The sequence below is a fragment of the Pieris rapae genome, chromosome 23 (assembly GCF_905147795.1).
Source record: "Pieris rapae chromosome 23, ilPieRapa1.1, whole genome shotgun sequence".
NCBI lineage: Eukaryota > Metazoa > Arthropoda > Insecta > Lepidoptera > Pieridae > Pieris > Pieris rapae.
In genome coordinates, this window is record NC_059531.1 from 96,845 (window position 1) to 124,566 (window position 27,722).

A 27,722-nucleotide genomic window follows, 5' to 3' on the forward strand; every position below is an offset into this window, starting at 1 on the left:
TTGTTAAATGTGTTAAATTTTTGCGGTGATTTGTTTTTTTTTCTGTTATTGCGTATTGTTTTCAATTCATGCGTATCGACATATTTTATTATTCATCGGTTTTATTTTGCTTCTTTATGTACATAGTTATTGTAGTTATTTATTTATTTATACATACATAAAATCATAATAATAAGAACGAATCTCACACACCGAACGCCGCTGCCCCGCTGCCTCTCTCCCCTCTGCCCCGTTTATATGCGAGGTCCTAGCTGTCCGAAATCTATATATACAGCACGATTGGTAAGCGCGAAGCGCATTGTAACAGTGATCGTCGTACGTGACACACGTACGTAGTGCTGGTGATTTTTCTAAGAAGTACAGTTAATTCAGAGACAATCAACGATGACCGGCCGCGGTAAGGGAGGAAAGGGATTGGGAAAAGGTGGCGCGAAGCGTCACAGGAAGGTGCTCCGTGATAACATCCAGGGTATCACCAAGCCGGCGATTCGGCGTCTGGCGCGCAGGGGTGGAGTGAAACGTATCTCCGGTCTGATATACGAGGAGACTCGCGGTGTTCTCAAGGTTTTCCTCGAGAACGTCATCCGCGACGCGGTAACCTACACGGAGCACGCCAAGAGGAAGACCGTCACCGCCATGGACGTCGTGTACGCTCTGAAGCGCCAGGGCCGCACCCTCTACGGTTTCGGCGGTTAAGTTGATTAATTGTTGTCTGTCGTATACATACTTAGGTATATGACGGATATTTTTCAACAAGTAAAAAAGGCCCTTTTCAGGGCCGCATATGTTTCTATTATAAAAATAAAACGTATCAAAACGACTAAACGACACCCACCCACAATTAGTTTTAAGCTACCAATATAAATAAATAATTTAATAAATTACCAATCGATAAATGATTGATTGAATAATACTTTTCATAATATTATCGACTACTATTACTGCTGATACTAATGCTAACTATCCACTAGTGGCATGTTAATATAAAGTTTTCGTACTGTATGTACACGAGTACGGCGTTAGCAGTCGCTCTCTTTTTTTTTTTTTTTTTTTTTTTTTTTTTTTTTTTTTTTTTTGAATGGAATCTCGCTGTTGGCCTTAAGGGCCTTTACAGCTCAGCACGGGCTGTTTGGCGAGCTTAGCTCAGCCGGAAAGGGGGGTTTCCCGCGACTCGCGCAAGGGCGTCTCCTGTGAGACTCGAACCTCGGCTTGGGCCGTCGCGGGGGGGTCAATCGCCTGAAGGGCAGGACGGAAGCTCACTGGAGTGAGCGAAGTGCGAAGTAAAGGTCCTCGCCTTCCCCGGTGAAGGCGGTTTTTTACCCTAATCTGTCTATTGCTACTGCTATTATTATTGGCCGCGCGGGCGGCTTTTAATTTATCGTTAGCTACTGTGATTGGATCATCCGGATCCGTTAGTACGTGTCGGGGCCTCCTACGAGCCTTTTTAGTCGGGAAGGGGTAGTAATTGATGCTTTTACGCACCAGTGGGTTGGGATGGTGTTTAGCCTTGTCGAAGTGGCGTTTGGACGCCAACTTCATCCATTGGGCTATGGTAGGGAGCTCCAGGTCGTAGTGGAGATCGACGTTTCTCACGTAGAAGGGTGCGCCGGTCGCGATTCTCATGAAACGCGACTGTAGCACCTGTAACCGGTGGATGTACGAGGGGGCACAGTGCGCGAAGACTACGCTAGCGTAAGTCATGCACGGTCGGACGCAGGCCTTGTACAAGGTTACCTTGTGTCTAAGGGACATGTGACTCCTTTTATTTAGGAGGTAATGGAGGCGAGAGAGGACAAAAGCGGCCTTCTTGCGAACGGCGGCTACATGCTTACGAAAATGCATACCGCTGTCGAGCGTGACTCCTAGATATTTGACGGACTTTTGCCATGGAATGGCTTGTCCGTAAAGGGTGACCTCTTTTTTGAGGAGAAATTTTTCCCGAGTATTAGCGTTAGCACCGGGGTTGCCCCTGGCAAAGAGAACTGCAACGCTTTTCTCGGGATTTAATTGGAAGCCCCATTTCCGGAACCATTCGCCTAGCGACGTGGTTGCGGTCTGGAGTCTATCCACGATGACACCTCTGTCTTTATGAGTGGTATAGAGAGCGGTGTCGTCGGCATAGAGGGCTAGCTCCACATTCGGAGCCCTAGGGATGTCGCCGGTATACAGCGTGAAGAGAAGGGGCGAAAGGACCGAGCCTTGCGGTACTCCGGCCCTGATTGGACGAGGAGACGATAACGTTCCTTCCACGCGATAGCGAATTGAACGGTCGGACAAGAAGTCGTGTACGATACGCACGAGTCTCAGTGGCACTTGAAGGTGGTAGAGCTTGTAAATCAAGCCGTTGTGCCACACCTTGTCGAACGCCTTCGCTATGTCGAAGAAGAGCGCACCCGTGGCTCTCGGTTTCAGTGAGCTGTTCATCCCTGAAAGGATGTGCTCCGTGATCCGATGGACTTGATGGACGCACGAGTGGGCCGGCCTAAAGCCAAACTGCTCATCGGGGATGAGCCCCTTCTCTAGGGCATAGTCTAGGAGGCGCTTTTTCACTACCTTCTCGTACAGCTTGCTCAGCGTGTTGAGAAGGCTGATAGGGCGGTAGCTGGTGGGATTGTTACGAGGCTTGCCCGGCTTGTGAATACCTATGACAATGGCCTCTTTCCACTGCGCCGGGAAGGTGCAGTTTTCGAGTAGGCAATTGAATATGGCCACTAGCAAGCATATCAGATGGGGCGGGAGGCACCGGAGGACCTTATTCGAGATGGCGTCGAGACCTGGAGATTTACGAGGCAGTGAACTCTTGATTAGAGTTTTGACCTCGGCGATCGACGTAGGCGGGAGCGGCTCGGGAGAGAGGGGCAGTGCGACTATGCGTTCGACTTCGCGGTTCACGTGTTCGACGTGCGCCGGGTCGCTATGGTCGAGATACGGCGTGCACTGCTCCACTAGGTTGACGGCTAAGCACTCGGCTTTTTCGTCGTCATCGAATGCGTCAGGCAGATTTGGACGCTTGAGAGGGGGCATAGAAGCCACCGTGTCGGTTTTAAGGGAACGCGCGAGAGACCAATAGGCCGTATGCGAAGGTGACAATTCGCTGGCAGTCGCTCTCGTCGTCATAATAATATTATATCGCAAACGATAAGTATAGTATGTACACATACTATTATAGAGAGATAGCGGTTAGGTTATTATGTTATGCTTAGACATTGAAAATTAAGAATATAGGTGTGCTAATGCTAGGTTGCGACCGAACAGCATCGCTCCCGGTTGCGTCAATGAAATTTTTGCTTTGAATTTATATAGATCTCGCGTGCTTCTCGATCGATGTGTTTGATAAATACTTATAATTAATTTAATCGGACATTTCGACGAGCTCACTAGACTTATTTCGTTTCGTAAATAATATTAATGCTACTACGGAGCAAAGACGAAAGAGAACGCGCGCGCGTCCACGGCCTCGTCTCGGGAGCGCGGTGCTGTCCTACAACATGTCGCATTCGATGCGTTAAAATCGATCGTAATCCTAATATATCGCCGAAACGAATGGATCCCGTTGAACCTCGGAATCTTGAGCTCCGCCCTCGGAGGTCGCGCGCGCGGCCACCTTTCGCTTTAATTGTTTAATTCGCGATTTAAACTGGACGGTACGCGCGCGACTCGACAATAACAAACTTCAAACGCGGATGCCCGACGCGCGCGACCGCCTGGAGCCCCGCCCGACTGCCCGACCGGTGGCCGATATCGTAGACTATCGATCGCCAACGAGATTTCCACCGATTTTTCGTTTGATAATCATCAAAAATCCGATGAGACCGAGACGTGTTAGTGAAAAGTTTCACACTCGAATACGAGAAAACGCACGCAGCCGACGAAGCTCTCGTCGCGGTATACCGATTCGTCTGGCCGGCGCTCACTAGCGCCGCGCACTCTTTACGCACATATTATTATCATCCACCTAGTACGATAATATTATACTACTACATAATATTATAACAATAATATAATTAGTGTGACTGTGTGATTCATATAATTGAAAAAGAAAAGAAAATAATGGCCGACACCGCAGTAGCATCGGAGACACCCGCGCCGGCGACGCCCGCCAAGAAGGCACCGAAAGCGGCAGCGGCCGCCAAGAAACCCAAGGCGAGACCGACGCACCCCAAGACCTCCGAAATGGTGAACAGCGCGATCAAGGAGCTCAAGGAGAGGAGCGGATCGTCCCTGCAGGCGATCAAGAAGTACATCGCCTCGAATTATAGCCTCGACGCCGAGAGGTTGGCGCCGTTCATAAGAAAGTATCTCAAGCGTGCCGTCGCCTCCGGCACCCTGATTCAGACGAAGGGCAAGGGCGCATCGGGCTCGTTCAAGATAGACAGCAAGTCTGGTACCGGCGGCGCCGCTAAGAAGGCGACGGCCGCCTCCGCGTCCTCCGGCGGCAGGGGCTCCGGCGCGGCGGCGTCCTCCGCGGCCAAATCGGCGAAGAAGCCGAGCGCACCCGCCAAGAAGACCGCCGCGAGCGCCGGCGCCAGGAGCAAGAAGGCCGCCGCCGCCGCGTCGGCATCGGCCGCCGGGTCCGCCTCCCCGGCCAAAGCGGGCGGCAGGGGCGTCGCCGCCAAAGACAAGAAGGCGGCGGCTGCGGCCAAGAGGAAGCCGGTCGCTGCGGCCGCACCGAAGAAGGGTCGCGCCGCCGCCGCCGCCGCGGCGTCCGGCAAGGGCGCGTCGAGCAACGCGGCCGCGTCCAAGGCGAAGAGGAGCGCGAAGCCACCGACCAAGAAACCTAAGGCCCCCAAACCGAAGAAGGCCGCCGCCGCCGCGCCCAAATCGAAGGCCGCCACCACCGCGAAAAAGGCGTCGGCCGCTTCCAAGAAGTGAACGCGACCATCCACGTTCAATAAGCACGAGCCGCCGCACCGTGTTCGCGTACGCTGACCACCGAGTAGCGGGAGCGGAAGGAGGGTCACCGGCCACCGGACCAGCGACGAGCGCATCGCAAGTGGTCGGTTGTGTCGATGTCGTATATTATTATTGTAATAATAGACGCACGCACAAACACGCCACACAAAAAGCCCTTTTCAGGGCTAACATATGTTTCAATGATGGGCTGCCGTTGAGCCGTCGAGAGTATCAAACGAATAAACGCACAAAAAAATATTATATTATATTGAATCCTAAAAATCTACATATATATACAAATAATATATAGCCATTCCATGTTGTCGCAGGTGCTACAAACTATCAAAATTGTCCAATTGTCGCTAGTTTACCGGCTGGTGATACATATCCTATATTATATAAATAATAAAACATGCGACATAGGTAGTTGTTAAATTGTCCAATAATGAAGGCAGCGAGAGTGAGAGAGGCAGATTATGTACCTATGTATAAGTATGTAGGTGTGTCTTAATATTTTAACACCTTATTCTAATATTATATTAGTTAGCAACTCACCGTCGCAGCAGCGCCGTATCACACACACACGAAACACAAAATCGCCACCGCCACCTGCTAACCACGGTCGGTTCTCTGTATCGAGATCGCACTCACTTCACACTCGAGAAATACAACAAAAAAAAAAAATGCAATGCAGCACCGCGACCACTACTTCCTCTTCGCGATAACAATCCCTTCGGCCGCTCGAGATGCGCCTCCTTCGCCGCCCGAGTGCCCGACTGTTGCCAAATGTAAAAACAATACATGTACCCAATTATCAACAGATGTTATGAGGTGCAATAAAATTTGGCGGGCCAAGACAAAAGACAATAGACAATGGACACACCCCCGCCACCACCCCCACCGGTTCCTATTTAATAAACAAATTCTAAACAAATAACCAAATATGTAATATAAAAATATGTAATAATGGGCGTTTTACACGATTACACAACAGTACATAAAAACGAAAACACGAAACCGGTACACGTTCAAACAAAAAAGATAAAACACACAATAAATATTTGGAATAAAGATTCTAAACAAATAACCAAATACGTAATATAATAATATCTATCTGTATGTATATATATTTTTTTGTATGTATGTATGTATGTATGTATGCATGTAATTTTCATTCTTATTATTATTATTTTTAATTCTAATTCCACGTAATATGTAGATCTTACACACGTGACCGAAGCCCGCGCTCCCCCTCTCGCGCCCCTCACTAACGCTCGCTCGCTGAGCCGGCGGCACCCAATCGCGTTTAATAGCGCAGAGTCGTCGACGTCGTTTCTCGTCACACCCGGCCAGTTGGTTGAACACCGTCCGAATTCATATATAATATGAATTCGTAGCGGCTTGAAAAAAAAATAAGTAACCTGTCGGTTAGTTTTCAGTGAGTTGTGCAGTGCCCAAATAATCAAACGCAATGTCCGGACGTGGCAAGGGAGGCAAGGTCAAGGGAAAGGCAAAGTCGCGTTCCAACCGCGCAGGTCTCCAGTTCCCGGTGGGTCGTATCCACAGGCTGCTCAGGAAGGGCAACTACGCCGAGAGGGTCGGTGCCGGTGCGCCGGTGTACCTAGCGGCCGTTATGGAGTACCTGGCGGCTGAAGTGCTCGAGTTGGCCGGTAACGCGGCCCGTGACAACAAAAAGACCAGGATCATACCGCGTCACCTGCAGCTGGCCATTCGTAACGACGAGGAGCTCAACAAGCTGCTCTCCGGCGTGACCATCGCACAGGGCGGTGTACTGCCTAACATTCAGGCGGTCCTTCTCCCCAAGAAGACCGAGAAGAAGACATAAATTATAATAGCAACGACTGGAGTCTCGTCCAATTATTGTTATTATTCGTGTCGTTGTCAACTCGACGACCTAAAAGGCCCTTTTCAGGGCCGCAATATGATTCATAAAATCGCAATGATCGTGTGGTACGGCCACCGTGCCACCGTGATTTGTTAGATAAATGTATCAGCGACAATAAACGTTCCACACGTCACTATTCACAAAAATTATATACTAAGTACCTACTACTATAAATATGCTTCTATCAAAAAAATTGACTCAATTACCTACTTATTACAATGTGTATATACAATATCGAGTTGTATTTATTTTTTTATTCTTGACAATATTATTTACTTACAACAACAATAATAATAATAAATAAAAATAAAAACAACAATCGAACATGTAGACACGCCCGAAATTCACATTGCTCACGCATAATCCAATCAGTAATAATGAGACAATACATACAATACAGGCATACTGTTATACTACGTTATTATTGTTATTATTTTTAAATAACCATAAATAAACCGTGTCAGAGGGAGAAGGAGATAGAGACGGAGATATACATAATATAACGCCCCGCTCCCTCCGCCGTCGCCGTTCACCCCCCTCGCGCCCCAACACGCGGCGTCCTAACGGTAACGACGCCGTCGATTGGCGGCCGCGAAACGTTTCCTATGTAACGCCGGACCAGTCGCCAGAGCACTTTTCAAAGTGAAGTTTACTGAAGTGAGGTCCAAAAAATATTTCAAATCACAAGTCTAGTGTCTCTCGTTGTTGTCGATACATAGTTTGTGACTGCCTATCTATCGTTCACTATGCCACCAAAGACCAGCGGCAAGGCGGCCAAGAAGTCCGGCAAGGCGCAGAAGAACATATCCAAATCGGACAAAAAGAAAAAGAAGCACAAGAGGAAGGAGAGCTACGCCATTTACATCTACAAGGTACTGAAGCAGGTGCATCCCGACACCGGTATCTCTTCGAAGGCGATGTCAATCATGAACTCGTTCGTGAACGACATCTTCGAGAGGATCGCGGCGGAGGCGTCCCGTCTCGCACACTACAACAAGCGTTCGACGATCACGTCCCGCGAGGTGCAGACCTCCGTGAGGCTCCTGCTGCCCGGCGAGCTCGCCAAGCACGCCGTCAGCGAGGGCACCAAGGCCGTCACCAAGTACACCAGCTCCAAGTGAGCGTCGCGGCGCGGTGGGACAACGGCGGCGGCGGCGTAGGACCAGCACCATCGTCTCGGCGCCGGCGATTTCTCTCTTATATTATTATACGTAATGAAAGTATAATGAGAGCGATTGACTATGATCATCATCATCATGAAAACGGCCCTTTTCAGGGCCACAATATCTATCCGAAGAGTTTGGTGTGTGTGTGTGAACCACACACCACAACGCACAGTATCAACGATAAACGTAAAAAAAAAAAAAAAAATATATATATATATATATAAATTAACAATCCCTCTATTATCAAGTACTTTTACCTATAAACCGATAAACAATTATATTAAGTGTAAAAACTATCATGAATATGAAACTTAAAAATTAAAAAAAAAAAAAGACAATAGTCTCGGTGTACATAATTATATATATATATATATATTTATCTCACTCTCTCTCCATCTCTCTCTCTGTCTCTTATTTTATATATTATATAATATTTTGTACATGCACAGAATTTTGTATGTTTAATTAGTGTTGTCCACTGATCAGTGAAAAGTAATGTAAATTCAACTTATTTAACGCGATTAAAGACAAATGAACGTTTTAATTTTTGTTAGTTACCTATTTATTATTGTTATAAACAATTTCATTTTAGATAGGTCTCGTAAATGTCCCGACACACCCGCCCGTCCCGTTCGAGCTCGGTTCGACGTTATATATAAATGCGGCCCAATAGTTTTAAAGGTACGGTCGTCTGCCTACTTGTGCACACGAGCCTATACGCGTTTCATCACTGCTATTGTTTTAATTATAAAACATATATGCAGAAACCATTTGAGTAGCCGCCTGCACCCGTTTCACGCCGACACCGAAGCAACGAACGCGCTGCGTCTATCCCGGCTTCCCACCAGAGGGTCTCACCGGGGGATGCGCATGCGCGGGAGGCGCTAAGGTGTCCAGGCTGTGCCTGGCAGACTCCAGCTCCCGCCATGGAGCGAAAATCCCGTCGCGACGTATCTGGCCCGCGCGCCAATGAACGCTCCCGCTCGCGCGGTGGAGCCGCGCCGCCGCCGCCGTCGTCATCATATGAATGCAGTGCTCCCGCGTCGCGCATGGCTGACCGGTCCCTGAGCGGCTCTCGCTCGCGTAGCGATCGAGCCCCGGGACCAGGAGCCGAAGAACCGGGCGAGACAGCCGTTTTTAAGAAACAGCTCTCGTCGCGGTATACTTCGACTGTATACCCCGCCGTATCGGCCCCCCACAACCCCGCCCCCGCGGAAAAAACTTTAACGCGGTACACCGCGTCGCCGAATGACCCCGAGGTCGCTGGTGACTCGCGCCCGGCTGGCGCTCGAGCCCCCCTCGCGGGTTATAGTGACAGTGACACGCAGGACCTTTTAAATGTGTTAAGTGAAAGTGATGTGAGGCCGCAGCTCTCGTCGCGGTATAGCGATGGCGAGAGCGCCCTCACCGCAACACCACACAGGCCACGCCCCTCATTGATGGCGCCACCCGATGAAATGCACCCAACGGTGAGTCCGCCTATTCTATCTATTCAAGAGGAGGAAAATATCGCTCATGGGCAAGACCCGGCTGAGCTGCTGGCCTTCTTAGAAGGCGACCTGCGCCCGGCGCAGCCCGTGTCGCCCCGTGCCGGCTATGAGTCGGATGCGCTGTTTGTTGCGCAGACACTCATAGGCCGGTTCGCAACGGATGGACTCGCGCGCGCCATGTGCGAGTACCTATCGCAGACGCGCAGGCGCCTTCTAAACGAGGGCCTTCTGACTTCGCCGCTATCGAGCGACGAACACGATGCGCTCGTTAAAGTGAAACGAGCGCATCAAGCTCTACGCCGCCCGCCGCCGCCGGACTCAGACGAGGACGCCGCCGGGTCGGCGCCTAAGCGCGTATGCGCGCAGACGACGCCCCCTGGCGTCAATCAATCTACACAACACGCACAACCGGCGCCGCTCTCTCAGAGGGACCCGCGCCGCCGCCGTTTCGAAGATACGGCCATGGCCACGGCGTCGACAAGTGCGCCCCCCTCCGCCCACCCCGCGCCCCGCGCGGCCCTTGCGACGGCTCAACCTACGCCGCAAGACGCGGCGACTACAAATTTAAACGCGGCGTCATACGCCGCGATGACCGCGTCGCCGACGGTGGCCCGTCGGCCACCACTCGCGCCCCTGCCCGCCGCGCCTCAGACACCGAAATACCCGCCATTTGTAATAGAATCCCTCCCTGACTGGACCACCCATGTCAGGGAGATGAAAAAGAGACTGGGGCGTACGGTGAACGCGCGTGCCTATGGACAGGGGCTCAAAATAACACCAGAGGACGAGGAGGAGTACCGCCTGGTGCAGCGGTACCTTGGGGAGTTGGAGACCAGCGGAGTTAACGTGGTATACTTCTCCTACTCCCTACCAGCAGAGCGGCAGCTGAAGGTGGCGGTAAGAGGCATTCCGGCGGACACGGAACCCGAGGCCATCATGTCGGAGCTGCGAGACCTCGGGTACGAGCCTGAACACGCCCAGCCCATCAGAGCCAGGAAGGGGAGACCAGGGTGTATCTTCCTGGTCATACTCCGCCGCACTCCGGACATCACCCCCGCGATCTACGGCATAACAGAGCTGTTGTGCATTCCGGGGGTGACCATCGAGTCCTGGCGGGGCAAAAGGGGCCCCGCACAATGTCATCGATGTCAGGGTTTTAGACACTCCTCGCACCAATGCCACCGGGCCCTGGCCTGTGTGAAGTGCGGGGAGGGCCACCGTACCGCCGACTGCCCCCTACCTAAGGGGGCCACGCCGAGATGCGCCAATTGCAAGGGGGCGCATCCGGCCAACCACAGCACGTGTCCGGTGCTGAAGGAGGAGGCGCGCAACAAGCGCGCTGGCACGGTGGCACTTGCAGCACGGGGCATGGGCGCCTCCGAGGCGCGCGGTCGACGTCGCGGTGGTCGCGGCGGTCGCGGCGCGCGCGGCGCACATGGCGCACATGGCGCGCCTGGCGCTGGCGGCGGACGTGGCGCGCAGGGCGCATTTGGCGCCCGCGGCGCACATGGCGCACCTGGCGCACCTGGCGCGCCTAGCTCACATGGCGCCCATGGCGCACTTGGCGTCCGCGACGCGCGGGGACCATCTGGCGCACCTGGCGCACCTGGCGCTCGCGGCACACATGGCGCCACCACCCCAGCACCTACACCAGCTGCCCAAACACGGCGGAGGGACGAGCCGCGCGAACACGCGCAGGCTGACCCGCGTGCTCATGGGCAGCACTTCTCACAGCCGCAGGAGGTAGAGATGGTCACCTACCCCGCGGAGCCTCCCAGCCAACGCCGACGCCGCAGAGGGGGGAGAAGAAGAGGACGCGGGGGGGTACAACCCCCCGCCCCCCCGCGCGCGGAACCTGCCGCGCACGCCGAGGCAGGCCCCAGTAGGGCCGCCGCCGACTCCGCTCCAGTTGCTGGAGCTACCAGAGCCGCTGACCAGCGCGCCGCACGCCCCCGCAGCGGGGGCCCACTGAGGGGCCAGACGCTCCCCAGCGAGACGGCGATCGCTGAGGCGGTTGACAGGGCGGTCACCGCATTGCTGGGCGCCCTATACCCGACCCCGTCTGAACCGACCTACGGAGGACGCCGGTCGCGCAGTCGAGGCGTAAGGCAACGAAAATGAACCTACGCCTCCTGCACTGGAACGCCGACGGCCTTCGGGATAAAGGCCACCACTTGCGTCACATCCTACGCACACAGGACGTGGATGTGGCGCTCATTTCCGAGACGCATCTGCGCCCCACCGACCGACTGCGTGCCGCGGGCTACTACGTCTACCGCGCAGAGCACCAGGCGGCCAACGGGGCGCCCTTTCGCGGACTGGCGGTGATGATACGGCGACGGATCGCTCACCGCGCAATCCCGCCGGTCAACGGCGACAAAATCCTGACGCTGGGGGTCGAGCTAGAACTGGGCGGGCAGCCCACAGACGTGCTAGCTGTCTACGCTCCCCCCGGCTCCAACTTCGCACCGGCCGAGCTGGAGGCCGCGCTCAGCCGGAAGCCGACGCTCCTCGCGGGCGACTGGAATGCCAAGCATATCAGCTGGCAATCCCACTCCAGCAGCTCGCGGGGCAACCGGCTTCTGCAGCATGCCGAGGCTCGCGGCTACCAGGTGTGCGGACCAGATGCCGCCACCCACTACCCGAGAAACAACACCCACAGGCCGGACATTATCGATTTGGTGGTGCATAACCGGCCTGATCTCTACCTGGCGCAGGAGGTCCTGATGGACGAATACCAGTCGGACCACCAACCAGTGCTGTGCCTTCTCGCGGGGGCACCATCCCCGCCCGCACGCAGCTGGAGGGTCACCGACTGGAACGCCTTCGAATCGATACTCGAAGGCGCCACCGCGCCAGGCCCACCGGACACGACACCAGGCGCCGTTGACGACATGGCGGAGTCCATGACGCGGCAACTCCAGGCAGCTCTGGCGGAAGCAACGACCACGCGTCCGCCGGAGGTAGTACGCGAGGACCTAGCCCCGTTCGTGCTGAGGCTGATCAGCCAGAAGCGCGCGCTCAGGAGGCAGTGGCAGCGCAATCGCTGCCCCGTGCTGAAGACAAAGCTGAACCGCCTCGCCGAACGGGTCAAGAACGAGTTGGCCGCCCACGCCCAGCGCTCCTGGGAGCAAGCGCTGGGGGAGGCGACCACCGAGCCCACACGCCTACACCAACTTTGCCGCCGCCTCTATAGGACTCCAGAGCCGAAACGTCCGCTACGTGACAGCAACGGCGCCATCACCTATGACGACAACGATCGGGCCGAAATCTTCGCCGAGCACCTCCAGCGCCAATTCTCACCGAACGCCGCGGCATGCCCAGCGCGCGTGGCTGAGGTCGAGAGCGCTGTCGAGGGCTGGCTAGCTCGCCCGATCCCACCCGATGACGACCCCATTGCCTTTTCGCCTTCGCAAGTGCGGAAGGCGATACTCCGGCTGCCACTGAAGAAGGCGCCGGGACCGGACGGCATCACCCATCAGGCGCTGCGCCACCTACCCATGAGGTGGATAGTCGCGCTGGCGCGCCTCTTCACGGGGATCATTCGGTCCCTACACTTCCCCAGTACATGGAAAGAGGGCAAGGTGATCTTACTGCCGAAGCCCAGAAAGGATTACACCCGACCGGAGAGCTACCGGCCTATCACCTTGCTCTCAACTCAGTCGAAGCTGTTCGAGAGGCTGTTGCTGCAGAGGACCTACAAATACCTGCAGCCGAGGCCCGAGCAGTTCGGCTTCCGCGGCGAGCACAGCACCACGCTGCAGCTGACGAAGGTGCTCTTCACTGCAGCCGCGGCCCTCAACAAGAAGGAAGGGGCCGCCGCCGTGATGCTGGACATGGAGAAGGCCTTCGACCGTGTCTGGCACGATGGCCTCGTGCTGAAGCTCGCCGAGTCTCCACTGCCCCGCCGCATAGTCGCCGTGCTCCGCGCCTTTCTCACCGACCGCACGTTCTACGTTGCGACGGGAGAGGCTGCGTCGAGACCGCGACCCATCACGGCGGGCGTCCCACAGGGCAGCGTGCTATCGCCGCTGCTGTACACTACTTACACGGACGACGTCCCCTGCCCGAGCGGGTGTAGCCTGGCCCTCTTCGCCGACGACACGGCGTACGTGGCCACCTCGCTCAACACCAAGGCAGCAGCGGCGAAGCTCCAACGCGCTCTGGACCTCCTGCCAGAGTGGCTGAACAAGTGGAGACTAGCCGCCAACCCCAACAAGACACAGGCGATCGCCTTCGGCCGGAGTTGGTTGCCGCCGCCCCTGCGATTCCTGGACCAGGACGTGCCGTGGAAGACGCCGGTCACCTACTTAGGGGTCACCATCGACCGGAATCTGACCATGCGGCACCACGTCAAGAGGATCGTAGGAAGAGCGAAGGGGGTGTCGAGCAAACTCCGCCCCCTATTCACCGGCAACATACCCATCCGTACTAAGCTCGCGCTGTACAAGCAGTACGTGCGCCCACATCTCACGTACGCGGCGCCGGCGTGGTACTCCTACACTAAGGAGGCCCACCGGCAGAGACTGCGCGCCGTGCAGAACACATGCCTGAGGCGCGCAGTGGGGGCCCCCCGCTACGTGAGAAACGCCACCATAGCGCGAGACCTGCGGATGGAGTCCATCGACGAGTTCGTCGCGCGACTCGCGAAGGGGATGTTCGATCGAGCGGATGGCTCTCAGCATCCCCATCTCCAAAACATCGCGCCATGGCACTCCAGGCCGCCAGATCGCCTGCGGTATCCGCGTGAGCTACTCTCCGCGGATGCCGATACCACCGGACATGACACCAGGGCAGCAGCCGCGGCTTCGACCGCTGGTCGCCTCGCTGGGCCTCCCCCGGGGCTACCGGGGGTCTCACCCGGCGGAGCTTGACCGCGAGCCGCGCAGCGCGCTGCCCGATACCACCGACCACGACACCAGGGTCAAGTCGAGATTACTCCTTGACCCCACACTACCACCGGATTGACACCCCGGACAAGACCCCATCGGCTGCGCGCAGCGAGTCGAGCCATTGTTCCTCGCGCGCAGCAGCCCCCACCAAGGGCTATTAGCCCGCCCCCGTACCGCCCTGTATCAGCAGGGCGCGAACAAACAATCCACCCGATAGAGACCCATACTCGAACGGGTTTAAGCATCCCCCTTGCGAGGGAGGATGTAACAATTACAAGTAGTTTTAAAGGTGTTTATATCATCATCGCAAGCGATACGCGACGGACGTGTCCACACATCGTACATAATATAATAAAGTTTGCATTCAGTCGAGTCGAGTGAGTGAGTGAGAGCAGTCGTCGTAATGGCACGTACTAAGCAGACAGCCCGTAAGTCCACCGGAGGTAAGGCGCCGCGAAAGCAGCTCGCCACCAAGGCGGCCCGCAAGAGCGCTCCAGCCACCGGCGGCGTGAAGAAGCCTCACCGTTACAGGCCCGGTACCGTCGCTCTGAGAGAGATCCGTCGCTACCAGAAGAGTACCGAGCTGTTGATCCGCAAGTTGCCGTTCCAGCGTCTGGTGAGGGAGATCGCGCAGGACTTCAAGACCGACCTCAGGTTCCAGAGCTCCGCCGTGATGGCGCTTCAGGAGGCGAGCGAGGCGTATCTGGTGGGCCTCTTCGAGGACACCAACCTGTGCGCCATTCACGCCAAGCGAGTGACGATCATGCCCAAGGACATCCAACTGGCGAGACGCATTCGCGGCGAGCGTGCTTAATTTTGCGCAGCCGCTGCTAAATAATAATAATATTATAATATTATTATTACAACAAAAGGCCCTTTTCAGGGCCGCATATAATTCAAATGATGTGCTTCACAGACAGACATCACGTATCGAACGAATAAAACGAACGTTATACAAAGTCAAAAGGCTTTATTTAGGCTAACATTAAGAATAATTAACCTAATATAATATAAAACAATTAATTTATTGAAATTATTAAATTAATAATTATTTTCGAGATCGATATAACGTAAATGAGGCAGGCGCCTATCGCACTGTGTGTCTCTATGATATTTTCTATTATGCGTCAGCATAATATATTTTCGACTTCAAAGGCAAATGCCGACAACAATATTTGCGAGCCACCATTGTTTCACTGTTTCTTAGAAAACAATTGCACAATAATGACTTTCTATTATATGTATTTATGGCACCACTTCAGGAATTTATGACTCTTGTTGACGCGTGCTGTAGCTCAGTGTGTGTACCAGGTGTTAATTTTTTTTTTGTTTAGTTAATTGTTAAATGTGTTAAATTTTTGCGGTGATTTGTTTTTTTTTCTGTTATTGCGTATTGTTTTCAATTCATGCGTATCGACATATTTTATTATTCATCGGTTTTATTTTGCTTCTTTATGTACATAGTTATTGTAGTTATTTATTTATTTATACATACATAAAATCATAATAATAAGAACGAATCTCACACACCGAACGCCGCTGCCCCGCTGCCTCTCTCCCCTCTGCCCCGTTTATATGCGAGGTCCTAGCTGTCCGAAATCTATATATACAGCACGATTGGTAAGCGCGAAGCGCATTGTAACAGTGATCGTCGTACGTGACACACGTACGTAGTGCTGGTGATTTTTCTAAGAAGTACAGTTAATTCAGAGACAATCAACGATGACCGGCCGCGGTAAGGGAGGAAAGGGATTGGGAAAAGGTGGCGCGAAGCGTCACAGGAAGGTGCTCCGTGATAACATCCAGGGTATCACCAAGCCGGCGATTCGGCGTCTGGCGCGCAGGGGTGGAGTGAAACGTATCTCCGGTCTGATATACGAGGAGACTCGCGGTGTTCTCAAGGTTTTCCTCGAGAACGTCATCCGCGACGCGGTAACCTACACGGAGCACGCCAAGAGGAAGACCGTCACCGCCATGGACGTCGTGTACGCTCTGAAGCGCCAGGGCCGCACCCTCTACGGTTTCGGCGGTTAAGTTGATTAATTGTTGTCTGTCGTATACATACTTAGGTATATGACGGATATTTTTCAACAAGTAAAAAAGGCCCTTTTCAGGGCCGCATATGTTTCTATTATAAAAATAAAACGTATCAAAACGACTAAACGACACCCACCCACAATTAGTTTTAAGCTACCAATATAAATAAATAATTTAATAAATTACCAATCGATAAATGATTGATTGAATAATACTTTTCATAATATTATCGACTACTATTACTGCTGATACTAATGCTAACTATCCACTAGTGGCATGTTAATATAAAGTTTTCGTACTGTATGTACACGAGTACGGCGTTAGCAGTCGCTCTCGTCGTCATAATAATATTATATCGCAAACGATAAGTATAGTATGTACACATACTATTATAGAGAGATAGCGGTTAGGTTATTATGTTATGCTTAGACATTGAAAATTAAGAATATAGGTGTGCTAATGCTAGGTTGCGACCGAACAGCATCGCTCCCGGTTGCGTCAATGAAATTTTTGCTTTGAATTTATATAGATCTCGCGTGCTTCTCGATCGATGTGTTTGATAAATACTTATAATTAATTTAATCGGACATTTCGACGAGCTCACTAGACTTATTTCGTTTCGTAAATAATATTAATGCTACTACGGAGCAAAGACGAAAGAGAACGCGCGCGCGTCCACGGCCTCGTCTCGGGAGCGCGGTGCTGTCCTACAACATGTCGCATTCGATGCGTTAAAATCGATCGTAATCCTAATATATCGCCGAAACGAATGGATCCCGTTGAACCTCGGAATCTTGAGCTCCGCCCTCGGAGGTCGCGCGCGCGGCCACCTTTCGCTTTAATTGTTTAATTCGCGATTTAAACTGGACGGTACGCGCGCGACTCGACAATAACAAACTTCAAACGCGGATGCCCGACGCGCGCGACCGCCTGGAGCCCCGCCCGACTGCCCGACCGGTGGCCGATATCGTAGACTATCGATCGCCAACGAGATTTCCACCGATTTTTCGTTTGATAATCATCAAAAATCCGATGAGACCGAGACGTGTTAGTGAAAAGTTTCACACTCGAATACGAGAAAACGCACGCAGCCGACGAAGCTCTCGTCGCGGTATACCGATTCGTCTGGCCGGCGCTCACTAGCGCCGCGCACTCTTTACGCACATATTATTATCATCCACCTAGTACGATAATATTATACTACTACATAATATTATAACAATAATATAATTAGTGTGACTGTGTGATTCATATAATTGAAAAAGAAAAGAAAATAATGGCCGACACCGCAGTAGCATCGGAGACACCCGCGCCGGCGACGCCCGCCAAGAAGGCACCGAAAGCGGCAGCGGCCGCCAAGAAACCCAAGGCGAGACCGACGCACCCCAAGACCTCCGAAATGGTGAACAGCGCGATCAAGGAGCTCAAGGAGAGGAGCGGATCGTCCCTGCAGGCGATCAAGAAGTACATCGCCTCGAATTATAGCCTCGACGCCGAGAGGTTGGCGCCGTTCATAAGAAAGTATCTCAAGCGTGCCGTCGCCTCCGGCACCCTGATTCAGACGAAGGGCAAGGGCGCATCGGGCTCGTTCAAGATAGACAGCAAGTCTGGTACCGGCGGCGCCGCTAAGAAGGCGACGGCCGCCTCCGCGTCCTCCGGCGGCAGGGGCTCCGGCGCGGCGGCGTCCTCCGCGGCCAAATCGGCGAAGAAGCCGAGCGCACCCGCCAAGAAGACCGCCGCGAGCGCCGGCGCCAGGAGCAAGAAGGCCGCCGCCGCCGCGTCGGCATCGGCCGCCGGGTCCGCCTCCCCGGCCAAAGCGGGCGGCAGGGGCGTCGCCGCCAAAGACAAGAAGGCGGCGGCTGCGGCCAAGAGGAAGCCGGTCGCTGCGGCCGCACCGAAGAAGGGTCGCGCCGCCGCCGCCGCCGCGGCGTCCGGCAAGGGCGCGTCGAGCAACGCGGCCGCGTCCAAGGCGAAGAGGAGCGCGAAGCCACCGACCAAGAAACCTAAGGCCCCCAAACCGAAGAAGGCCGCCGCCGCCGCGCCCAAATCGAAGGCCGCCACCACCGCGAAAAAGGCGTCGGCCGCTTCCAAGAAGTGAACGCGACCATCCACGTTCAATAAGCACGAGCCGCCGCACCGTGTTCGCGTACGCTGACCACCGAGTAGCGGGAGCGGAAGGAGGGTCACCGGCCACCGGACCAGCGACGAGCGCATCGCAAGTGGTCGGTTGTGTCGATGTCGTATATTATTATTGTAATAATAGACGCACGCACAAACACGCCACACAAAAAGCCCTTTTCAGGGCTAACATATGTTTCAATGATGGGCTGCCGTTGAGCCGTCGAGAGTATCAAACGAATAAACGCACAAAAAAATATTATATTATATTGAATCCTAAAAATCTACATATATATACAAATAATATATAGCCATTCCATGTTGTCGCAGGTGCTACAAACTATCAAAATTGTCCAATTGTCGCTAGTTTACCGGCTGGTGATACATATCCTATATTATATAAATAATAAAACATGCGACATAGGTAGTTGTTAAATTGTCCAATAATGAAGGCAGCGAGAGTGAGAGAGGCAGATTATGTACCTATGTATAAGTATGTAGGTGTGTCTTAATATTTTAACACCTTATTCTAATATTATATTAGTTAGCAACTCACCGTCGCAGCAGCGCCGTATCACACACACACGAAACACAAAATCGCCACCGCCACCTGCTAACCACGGTCGGTTCTCTGTATCGAGATCGCACTCACTTCACACTCGAGAAATACAACAAAAAAAAAAAATGCAATGCAGCACCGCGACCACTACTTCCTCTTCGCGATAACAATCCCTTCGGCCGCTCGAGATGCGCCTCCTTCGCCGCCCGAGTGCCCGACTGTTGCCAAATGTAAAAACAATACATGTACCCAATTATCAACAGATGTTATGAGGTGCAATAAAATTTGGCGGGCCAAGACAAAAGACAATAGACAATGGACACACCCCCGCCACCACCCCCACCGGTTCCTATTTAATAAACAAATTCTAAACAAATAACCAAATATGTAATATAAAAATATGTAATAATGGGCGTTTTACACGATTACACAACAGTACATAAAAACGAAAACACGAAACCGGTACACGTTCAAACAAAAAAGATAAAACACACAATAAATATTTGGAATAAAGATTCTAAACAAATAACCAAATACGTAATATAATAATATCTATCTGTATGTATATATATTTTTTTGTATGTATGTATGTATGTATGTATGCATGTAATTTTCATTCTTATTATTATTATTTTTAATTCTAATTCCACGTAATATGTAGATCTTACACACGTGACCGAAGCCCGCGCTCCCCCTCTCGCGCCCCTCACTAACGCTCGCTCGCTGAGCCGGCGGCACCCAATCGCGTTTAATAGCGCAGAGTCGTCGACGTCGTTTCTCGTCACACCCGGCCAGTTGGTTGAACACCGTCCGAATTCATATATAATATGAATTCGTAGCGGCTTGAAAAAAAAATAAGTAACCTGTCGGTTAGTTTTCAGTGAGTTGTGCAGTGCCCAAATAATCAAACGCAATGTCCGGACGTGGCAAGGGAGGCAAGGTCAAGGGAAAGGCAAAGTCGCGTTCCAACCGCGCAGGTCTCCAGTTCCCGGTGGGTCGTATCCACAGGCTGCTCAGGAAGGGCAACTACGCCGAGAGGGTCGGTGCCGGTGCGCCGGTGTACCTAGCGGCCGTTATGGAGTACCTGGCGGCTGAAGTGCTCGAGTTGGCCGGTAACGCGGCCCGTGACAACAAAAAGACCAGGATCATACCGCGTCACCTGCAGCTGGCCATTCGTAACGACGAGGAGCTCAACAAGCTGCTCTCCGGCGTGACCATCGCACAGGGCGGTGTACTGCCTAACATTCAGGCGGTCCTTCTCCCCAAGAAGACCGAGAAGAAGACATAAATTATAATAGCAACGACTGGAGTCTCGTCCAATTATTGTTATTATTCGTGTCGTTGTCAACTCGACGACCTAAAAGGCCCTTTTCAGGGCCGCAATATGATTCATAAAATCGCAATGATCGTGTGGTACGGCCACCGTGCCACCGTGATTTGTTAGATAAATGTATCAGCGACAATAAACGTTCCACACGTCACTATTCACAAAAATTATATACTAAGTACCTACTACTATAAATATGCTTCTATCAAAAAAATTGACTCAATTACCTACTTATTACAATGTGTATATACAATATCGAGTTGTATTTATTTTTTTATTCTTGACAATATTATTTACTTACAACAACAATAATAATAATAAATAAAAATAAAAACAACAATCGAACATGTAGACACGCCCGAAATTCACATTGCTCACGCATAATCCAATCAGTAATAATGAGACAATACATACAATACAGGCATACTGTTATACTACGTTATTATTGTTATTATTTTTAAATAACCATAAATAAACCGTGTCAGAGGGAGAAGGAGATAGAGACGGAGATATACATAATATAACGCCCCGCTCCCTCCGCCGTCGCCGTTCACCCCCCTCGCGCCCCAACACGCGGCGTCCTAACGGTAACGACGCCGTCGATTGGCGGCCGCGAAACGTTTCCTATGTAACGCCGGACCAGTCGCCAGAGCACTTTTCAAAGTGAAGTTTACTGAAGTGAGGTCCAAAAAATATTTCCAGCTGCCCAAACACGGCGGAGGGACGAGCCGCGCGAACACGCGCAGGCTGACCCGCGTGCCCATGGGCAGTACTTCTCGCAGCCGCAGGAGGTAGAGATGGTCACCTACCCCGCGGAGCCTCCCAGCCAACGCCGACGCCGCAGAGGGGGGAGAAGAAGAGGACGCGGGGGGGTACAACCCCCCGCCCCCCCGCGCGCGGAACCTGCCGCGCACGCCGAGGCTGGCCCCAGTAGGGCCGCCGCCGACTCCGCTCCAGTTGCTGGAGCTACCAGAGCCGCTGACCAGCGCGCCGCACGCCCCCGCAGCGGGGGCCCACTGAGGGGCCAGACGCTCCCCAGCGAGACGGCGATCGCTGAGGCGGTTGACAGGGCGGTCACCGCATTGCTGGGCGCCCTATACCCGACCCCGTCTGAACCGACCTACGGAGGACGCCGGTCGCGCAGTCGAGGCGTGAGGCAACGAAAATGAACTTACGCCTCCTGCACTGGAACGCCGACGGCCTTCGGGATAAAGGCCACCACTTGCGTCACATCCTACGCACACAGGACGTGGATGTGGCGCTCATTTCCGAGACGCACCTGCGCCCCACCGACCGACTGCGTGCCGCGGGCTACTACGTCTACCGCGCAGAGCACCAGGCGGCCAACGGGGCGCCCTTTCGCGGACTGGCGGTGATGATACGGCGACGGATCGCTCACCGCGCAATCCCGCCGGTCAACGGCGACAAAATCCTGACGCTGGGGGTCGAGCTAGAACTGGGCGGGCAGCCCACAGACGTGCTAGCTGTCTACGCTCCCCCCGGCTCCAACTTCGCACCGGCCGAGCTGGAGGCCGCGCTCAGCCGGAAGCCGACGCTCCTCGCGGGCGACTGGAATGCCAAGCATATCAGCTGGCAATCCCACTCCAGCAGCTCGCGGGGCAACCGGCTCCTGCAGCATGCCGAGGCTCGCGGCTACCAGGTGTGCGGACCAGATGCCGCCACCCACTACCCGAGAAACAACACCCACAGGCCGGACATTATCGATTTGGTGGTGCATAACCGGCCTGATCTCTACCTGGCGCAGGAGGTCCTGATGGATGAGTACCAGTCGGACCACCAACCAGTGCTGTGCCTTCTCGCGGGGGCACCATCCCCGCCCGCACGCAGCTGGAGGGTCACCGACTGGAACGCCTTCGAATCGATACTCGAAGGCGCCACCGCGCCAGGCCCACCGGACACGACACCAGGCGCCGTTGACGACATGGCGGAGTCCATGACGCGGCAACTCCAGGCAGCTCTGGCGGAAGCAACGACCACGCGTCCGCCGGAGGTCGTACGCGAGGACCTAGCCCCGTTCGTGCTGAGGCTGATCAGACAGAAGCGCGCGCTCAGGAGGCAGTGGCAGCACAATCGCTGCCCCGTGCTGAAGACAAAGCTGAATCGCCTCGCCGAACGGGTCAAGAAAGAGTTGGCCGCCCACGCCCAGCGCTCCTGGGAGCAAGCGCTGGGGGAGGCGACCACCGAGCCCACACGCCTACACCAACTCTGCCGCCGCCTCTATAGGACTCCAGAGCCGAAGCGTCCGCTACGCGACGGCAACGGCGCCATCACCTATGACGACAACGATCGGGCCGAAATCTTCGCCGAGCACCTCCAGCGCCAATTCTCACCGAACGCCGCGGCATGCCCAGCGCGCGTGGCCGAGGTCGAGAGCGCTGTCGAGGGCTGGCTAGCTCGCCCGATCCCACCCGATGACGACCCCATTGCCTTTTCGCCTTCACAAGTGCGGAAGGCGATACTCCGGCTGCCACTGAAGAAGGCGCCGGGACCGGACGGCATCACCCACCAGGCGCTGCGCCACCTACCCATGAGGTGGATAGTCGCGCTGGCGCGCCTCTTCACGGGGATCATCCGGTCCCTACACTTCCCCAGTACCTGGAAAGAGGGCAAGGTGATCTTACTGCCGAAGCCCGGAAAGGATTACACCCGACCGGAGAGCTACCGGCCTATCACCTTGCTCTCAACTCAATCGAAGCTGTTCGAGAGGCTGTTGCTGCAGAGGACCTACAAATACCTGCAGCCGAGGCCCGAGCAGTTCGGCTTCCGCGGCGAGCACAGCACCACGCTGCAGCTGACGAAGGTGCTCTTCACTGCAGCCGCGGCCCTCAACAAGAAGGAAGGGGCCGCCGCCGTGATGCTGGACATGGAGAAGGCCTTCGACCGTGTCTGGCACGATGGCCTCGTGCTGAAGCTCGCCGAGTCTCCACTGCCCCGCCGTATAGTCGCCGTGCTCCGCGCCTTTCTCACCGACCGCACGTTCTACGTTGCGACGGGAGAGGCTGCGTCGAGACCGCGACCCATCACGGCGGGCGTCCCACAGGGCAGCGTGCTATCGCCGCTGCTGTACACTACTTACACGGACGACGTCCCCTGCCCGAGCGGGTGTAGCCTGGCCCTCTTCGCCGACGACACGGCGTACGTGGCCACCTCGCTCAACACCAAGGCAGCAGCGGCGAAGCTCCAACGCGCTCTGGACCTCCTGCCAGAGTGGCTGAACAAGTGGAGACTAGCCGCCAACCCTACCAAGACACAGGCGATCGCCTTCGGCCGGAGTTGGTTGCCGCCGCCCCTGCGATTCCTGGACCAGGACGTGCCGTGGAAGACGCCGGTCACCTACTTAGGGGTCACCATCGACCGGAATCTGACCATGCGGCACCACGTCAAGAGGATCGTAGGAAGAGCGAAGGGGGTGTCGAGCAAACTCCGCCCCCTATTCACCGGCAACATACCCATCCGTACTAAGCTCGCGCTGTACAAGCAGTACGTGCGCCCACATCTCACGTACGCGGCGCCGGCGTGGTACTCCTACACTAAGGAGGCCCACCGGCAGAGACTGCGCGCCGTGCAGAACACATGCCTGAGGCGCGCAGTGGGGGCCCCCCGCTACGTGAGAAACGCCACCATAGCGCGAGACCTGCGGATGGAGTCCATCGACGAGTTCGTCGCGCGACTCGCGAAGGGGATGTTCGATCGAGCGGATGGCTCTCAGCATCCCCATCTCCAAAACATCGCGCCATGGCACTCCAGGCCGCCAGATCGCCTGCGGTATCCGCGTGAGCTACTCTCCGCGGATGCCGATACCACCGGACATGACACCAGGGCAGCAGCCGCGGCTTCGACCGCTGGTCGCCTCGCTGGGCCTCCCCCGGGGCTACCGGGGGTCTCACCCGGCGGAGCTTGACCGCGAGCCGCGCAGCGCGCTGCCCGATACCACCGACCACGACACCAGGGTCAAGTCGAGATTACTCCTTGACCCCACACTACCACCGGATTGACACCCCGGACAAGACCCCATCGGCTGCGCGCAGCGAGTCGAGCCATTGTTCCTCGCGCGCAGCAGCCCCCACCAAGGGCTATTAGCCCGCCCCCGTACCGCCCTGTATCAGCAGGGCGCGAACAAACAATCCACCCGATAGAGACCCATACTCGAACGGGTTTAAGCATCCCCCTTGCGAGGGAGGATGTAACAATTACAAGTCAAAAATATTTCAAATCACAAGTCTAGTGTCTCTCGTTGTTGTCGATACATAGTTTGTGACTGCCTATCTATCGTTCACTATGCCACCAAAGACCAGCGGCAAGGCGGCCAAGAAGTCCGGCAAGGCGCAGAAGAACATATCCAAATCGGACAAAAAGAAAAAGAAGCACAAGAGGAAGGAGAGCTACGCCATTTACATCTACAAGGTACTGAAGCAGGTGCATCCCGACACCGGTATCTCTTCGAAGGCGATGTCAATCATGAACTCGTTCGTGAACGACATCTTCGAGAGGATCGCGGCGGAGGCGTCCCGTCTCGCACACTACAACAAGCGTTCGACGATCACGTCCCGCGAGGTGCAGACCTCCGTGAGGCTCCTGCTGCCCGGCGAGCTCGCCAAGCACGCCGTCAGCGAGGGCACCAAGGCCGTCACCAAGTACACCAGCTCCAAGTGAGCGTCGCGGCGCGGTGGGACAACGGCGGCGGCGGCGTAGGACCAGCACCATCGTCTCGGCGCCGGCGATTTCTCTCTTATATTATTATACGTAATGAAAGTATAATGAGAGCGATTGACTATGATCATCATCATCATGAAAACGGCCCTTTTCAGGGCCACAATATCTATCCGAAGAGTTTGGTGTGTGTGTGTGAACCACACACCACAACGCACAGTATCAACGATAAACGTAAAAAAAAAAAAAAAAATATATATATATATATATAAATTAACAATCCCTCTATTATCAAGTACTTTTACCTATAAACCGATAAACAATTATATTAAGTGTAAAAACTATCATGAATATGAAACTTAAAAATTAAAAAAAAAAAAAGACAATAGTCTCGGTGTACATAATTATATATATATATATATATTTATCTCACTCTCTCTCCATCTCTCTCTCTGTCTCTTATTTTATATATTATATAATATTTTGTACATGCACAGAATTTTGTATGTTTAATTAGTGTTGTCCACTGATCAGTGAAAAGTAATGTAAATTCAACTTATTTAACGCGATTAAAGACAAATGAACGTTTTAATTTTTGTTAGTTACCTATTTATTATTGTTATAAACAATTTCATTTTAGATAGGTCTCGTAAATGTCCCGACACACCCGCCCGTCCCGTTCGAGCTCGGTTCGACGTTATATATAAATGCGGCCCAATAGTTTTAAAGGTGTTTATATCATCATCGCAAGCGATACGCGACGGACGTGTCCACACATCGTACATAATATAATAAAGTTTGCATTCAGTCGAGTCGAGTGAGTGAGTGAGAGCAGTCGTCGTAATGGCACGTACTAAGCAGACAGCCCGTAAGTCCACCGGAGGTAAGGCGCCGCGAAAGCAGCTCGCCACCAAGGCGGCCCGCAAGAGCGCTCCAGCCACCGGCGGCGTGAAGAAGCCTCACCGTTACAGGCCCGGTACCGTCGCTCTGAGAGAGATCCGTCGCTACCAGAAGAGTACCGAGCTGTTGATCCGCAAGTTGCCGTTCCAGCGTCTGGTGAGGGAGATCGCGCAGGACTTCAAGACCGACCTCAGGTTCCAGAGCTCCGCCGTGATGGCGCTTCAGGAGGCGAGCGAGGCGTATCTGGTGGGCCTCTTCGAGGACACCAACCTGTGCGCCATTCACGCCAAGCGAGTGACGATCATGCCCAAGGACATCCAACTGGCGAGACGCATTCGCGGCGAGCGTGCTTAATTTTGCGCAGCCGCTGCTAAATAATAATAATATTATAATATTATTATTACAACAAAAGGCCCTTTTCAGGGCCGCATATAATTCAAATGATGTGCTTCACAGACAGACATCACGTATCGAACGAATAAAACGAACGTTATACAAAGTCAAAAGGCTTTATTTAGGCTAACATTAAGAATAATTAACCTAATATAATATAAAACAATTAATTTATTGAAATTATTAAATTAATAATTATTTTCGAGATCGATATAACGTAAATGAGGCAGGCGCCTATCGCACTGTGTGTCTCTATGATATTTTCTATTATGCGTCAGCATAATATATTTTCGACTTCAAAGGCAAATGCCGACAACAATATTTGCGAGCCACCATTGTTTCACTGTTTCTTAGAAAACAATTGCACAATAATGACTTTCTATTATATGTATTTATGGCACCACTTCAGGAATTTATGACTCTTGTTGACGCGTGCTGTAGCTCAGTGTGTGTACCAGGTGTTAATTTTTTTTTTGTTTAGTTAATTGTTAAATGTGTTAAATTTTTGCGGTGATTTGTTTTTTTTTCTGTTATTGCGTATTGTTTTCAATTCATGCGTATCGACATATTTTATTATTCATCGGTTTTATTTTGCTTCTTTATGTACATAGTTATTGTAGTTATTTATTTATTTATACATACATAAAATCATAATAATAAGAACGAATCTCACACACCGAACGCCGCTGCCCCGCTGCCTCTCTCCCCTCTGCCCCGTTTATATGCGAGGTCCTAGCTGTCCGAAATCTATATATACAGCACGATTGGTAAGCGCGAAGCGCATTCGATATGCCTACGGTCGTCCCGTGCGGACGTCTGCTCCAGTGCTCTCTCGCTCGCTCCGTGTGAGTCATCGCCGCTTGCCACTGTGTACAGTGCGCACGCGCTCTCCGACTGCTGCCTTTGCCGCCTGCTGCGCTCTCATTGGTCGCTTCGCGCCTTCGGTGGACAACGGGCTTTGAAGGCTGCAATTTATGATCGCGGGTTTACCTGCGGCCGCTCAGATAGCCACCTAACGGTGCCAAACGGTTATCTGTCGGTTAACGCCTTGTGCGGGAGTGTTTTGTCCGGGGTGCAATCACCGTGCCTTTTTCAAGGCGCGTAACAGCCCCTCCGCTTCCTCCAAGTCCTGTTGGCGGCCGGGCCTCTTAGTAGGCACGCGATAGGGAGTAGGTACTCCAACTACTTTCCTAGCAACCGGCTAAAAACAGGTCCACTGTTGGACGGGTCCTGTCACATCCGTAGGGGCTCTATTTACCCAAACTCCTACGGGCTGGTTAGGTCGGTGACAAACCACACCTCCGCTATCACCAGCGGAGACGCATACACGTTAGGGCAAATCACTAGCTTAGGTACTCACTACCAGTAGG

The 27,722-nt window shown here is 53.4% G+C and overlaps 10 protein-coding genes across 10 annotated transcripts; all 10 read left to right on the top strand.

Moving 5' to 3' along the window:
- Window positions 1-225: 225 nt before the first annotated feature.
- On the top strand, window positions 226-783 carry LOC123690285 (histone H4). The gene has a single exon (XM_045633517.1). It carries the CDS (start codon window positions 385-387, stop codon window positions 694-696), a length of 312 nt encoding a protein of 103 aa, XP_045489473.1. The 5' UTR covers window positions 226-384; the 3' UTR covers window positions 697-783.
- Window positions 784-3,960: 3,177 nt separating this feature from the next.
- LOC123690301 (late histone H1-like) lies at window positions 3,961-5,152 on the top strand. Its single transcript, XM_045633551.1, has one exon. The coding sequence runs from the start codon at window positions 4,051-4,053 to the stop codon at window positions 4,870-4,872; it is 822 nt and encodes a 273-aa protein (XP_045489507.1). The 5' UTR covers window positions 3,961-4,050; the 3' UTR covers window positions 4,873-5,152.
- A 1,154-nt stretch (window positions 5,153-6,306) lies between these two features.
- On the top strand, window positions 6,307-6,834 carry LOC123690292 (histone H2A). The gene has a single exon (XM_045633524.1). The coding sequence runs from the start codon at window positions 6,365-6,367 to the stop codon at window positions 6,737-6,739; it is 375 nt and encodes a 124-aa protein (XP_045489480.1). The 5' UTR covers window positions 6,307-6,364; the 3' UTR covers window positions 6,740-6,834.
- A 634-nt stretch (window positions 6,835-7,468) lies between these two features.
- LOC123690289 (histone H2B) lies at window positions 7,469-8,083 on the top strand. The gene has a single exon (XM_045633521.1). It carries the CDS (start codon window positions 7,546-7,548, stop codon window positions 7,918-7,920), a length of 375 nt encoding a protein of 124 aa, XP_045489477.1. The 5' UTR covers window positions 7,469-7,545; the 3' UTR covers window positions 7,921-8,083.
- Window positions 8,084-14,636: 6,553 nt separating this feature from the next.
- LOC123690287 (histone H3) lies at window positions 14,637-15,237 on the top strand. Its single transcript, XM_045633519.1, has one exon. The coding sequence runs from the start codon at window positions 14,751-14,753 to the stop codon at window positions 15,159-15,161; it is 411 nt and encodes a 136-aa protein (XP_045489475.1). The 5' UTR covers window positions 14,637-14,750; the 3' UTR covers window positions 15,162-15,237.
- A 673-nt stretch (window positions 15,238-15,910) lies between these two features.
- LOC123690293 (histone H4) lies at window positions 15,911-16,468 on the top strand. Its single transcript, XM_045633525.1, has one exon. The coding sequence runs from the start codon at window positions 16,070-16,072 to the stop codon at window positions 16,379-16,381; it is 312 nt and encodes a 103-aa protein (XP_045489481.1). The 5' UTR covers window positions 15,911-16,069; the 3' UTR covers window positions 16,382-16,468.
- A 1,102-nt stretch (window positions 16,469-17,570) lies between these two features.
- LOC123690286 (late histone H1-like) lies at window positions 17,571-18,762 on the top strand. Its single transcript, XM_045633518.1, has one exon. The coding sequence runs from the start codon at window positions 17,661-17,663 to the stop codon at window positions 18,480-18,482; it is 822 nt and encodes a 273-aa protein (XP_045489474.1). The 5' UTR covers window positions 17,571-17,660; the 3' UTR covers window positions 18,483-18,762.
- A 1,154-nt stretch (window positions 18,763-19,916) lies between these two features.
- LOC123690291 (histone H2A) lies at window positions 19,917-20,444 on the top strand. Its single transcript, XM_045633523.1, has one exon. It carries the CDS (start codon window positions 19,975-19,977, stop codon window positions 20,347-20,349), a length of 375 nt encoding a protein of 124 aa, XP_045489479.1. The 5' UTR covers window positions 19,917-19,974; the 3' UTR covers window positions 20,350-20,444.
- A 4,175-nt stretch (window positions 20,445-24,619) lies between these two features.
- Window positions 24,620-25,225, top strand: LOC123690290 (histone H2B). Its single transcript, XM_045633522.1, has one exon. It carries the CDS (start codon window positions 24,688-24,690, stop codon window positions 25,060-25,062), a length of 375 nt encoding a protein of 124 aa, XP_045489478.1. The 5' UTR covers window positions 24,620-24,687; the 3' UTR covers window positions 25,063-25,225.
- A 578-nt stretch (window positions 25,226-25,803) lies between these two features.
- On the top strand, window positions 25,804-26,389 carry LOC123690288 (histone H3). Its single transcript, XM_045633520.1, has one exon. It carries the CDS (start codon window positions 25,903-25,905, stop codon window positions 26,311-26,313), a length of 411 nt encoding a protein of 136 aa, XP_045489476.1. The 5' UTR covers window positions 25,804-25,902; the 3' UTR covers window positions 26,314-26,389.
- The last annotated feature ends 1,333 nt before the right edge of the window (window positions 26,390-27,722 follow it).

Excerpts from the sequence above, each read along its gene's own strand:
- LOC123690285 (XM_045633517.1), top strand. The coding sequence starts at position 385 with ATGACCGGCCGCGGTAAGGGAGGAAAGGGATTGGGAAAAGGTGGCGCG.
- LOC123690301 (XM_045633551.1), top strand. The coding sequence starts at position 4,051 with ATGGCCGACACCGCAGTAGCATCGGAGACACCCGCGCCGGCGACGCCC.
- LOC123690290 (XM_045633522.1), top strand. The coding sequence starts at position 24,688 with ATGCCACCAAAGACCAGCGGCAAGGCGGCCAAGAAGTCCGGCAAGGCG.
- LOC123690287 (XM_045633519.1), top strand. The coding sequence starts at position 14,751 with ATGGCACGTACTAAGCAGACAGCCCGTAAGTCCACCGGAGGTAAGGCG.
- LOC123690291 (XM_045633523.1), top strand. The coding sequence starts at position 19,975 with ATGTCCGGACGTGGCAAGGGAGGCAAGGTCAAGGGAAAGGCAAAGTCG.
- LOC123690289 (XM_045633521.1), top strand. The coding sequence starts at position 7,546 with ATGCCACCAAAGACCAGCGGCAAGGCGGCCAAGAAGTCCGGCAAGGCG.
- LOC123690293 (XM_045633525.1), top strand. The coding sequence starts at position 16,070 with ATGACCGGCCGCGGTAAGGGAGGAAAGGGATTGGGAAAAGGTGGCGCG.
- LOC123690288 (XM_045633520.1), top strand. The coding sequence starts at position 25,903 with ATGGCACGTACTAAGCAGACAGCCCGTAAGTCCACCGGAGGTAAGGCG.
- LOC123690292 (XM_045633524.1), top strand. The coding sequence starts at position 6,365 with ATGTCCGGACGTGGCAAGGGAGGCAAGGTCAAGGGAAAGGCAAAGTCG.
- LOC123690286 (XM_045633518.1), top strand. The coding sequence starts at position 17,661 with ATGGCCGACACCGCAGTAGCATCGGAGACACCCGCGCCGGCGACGCCC.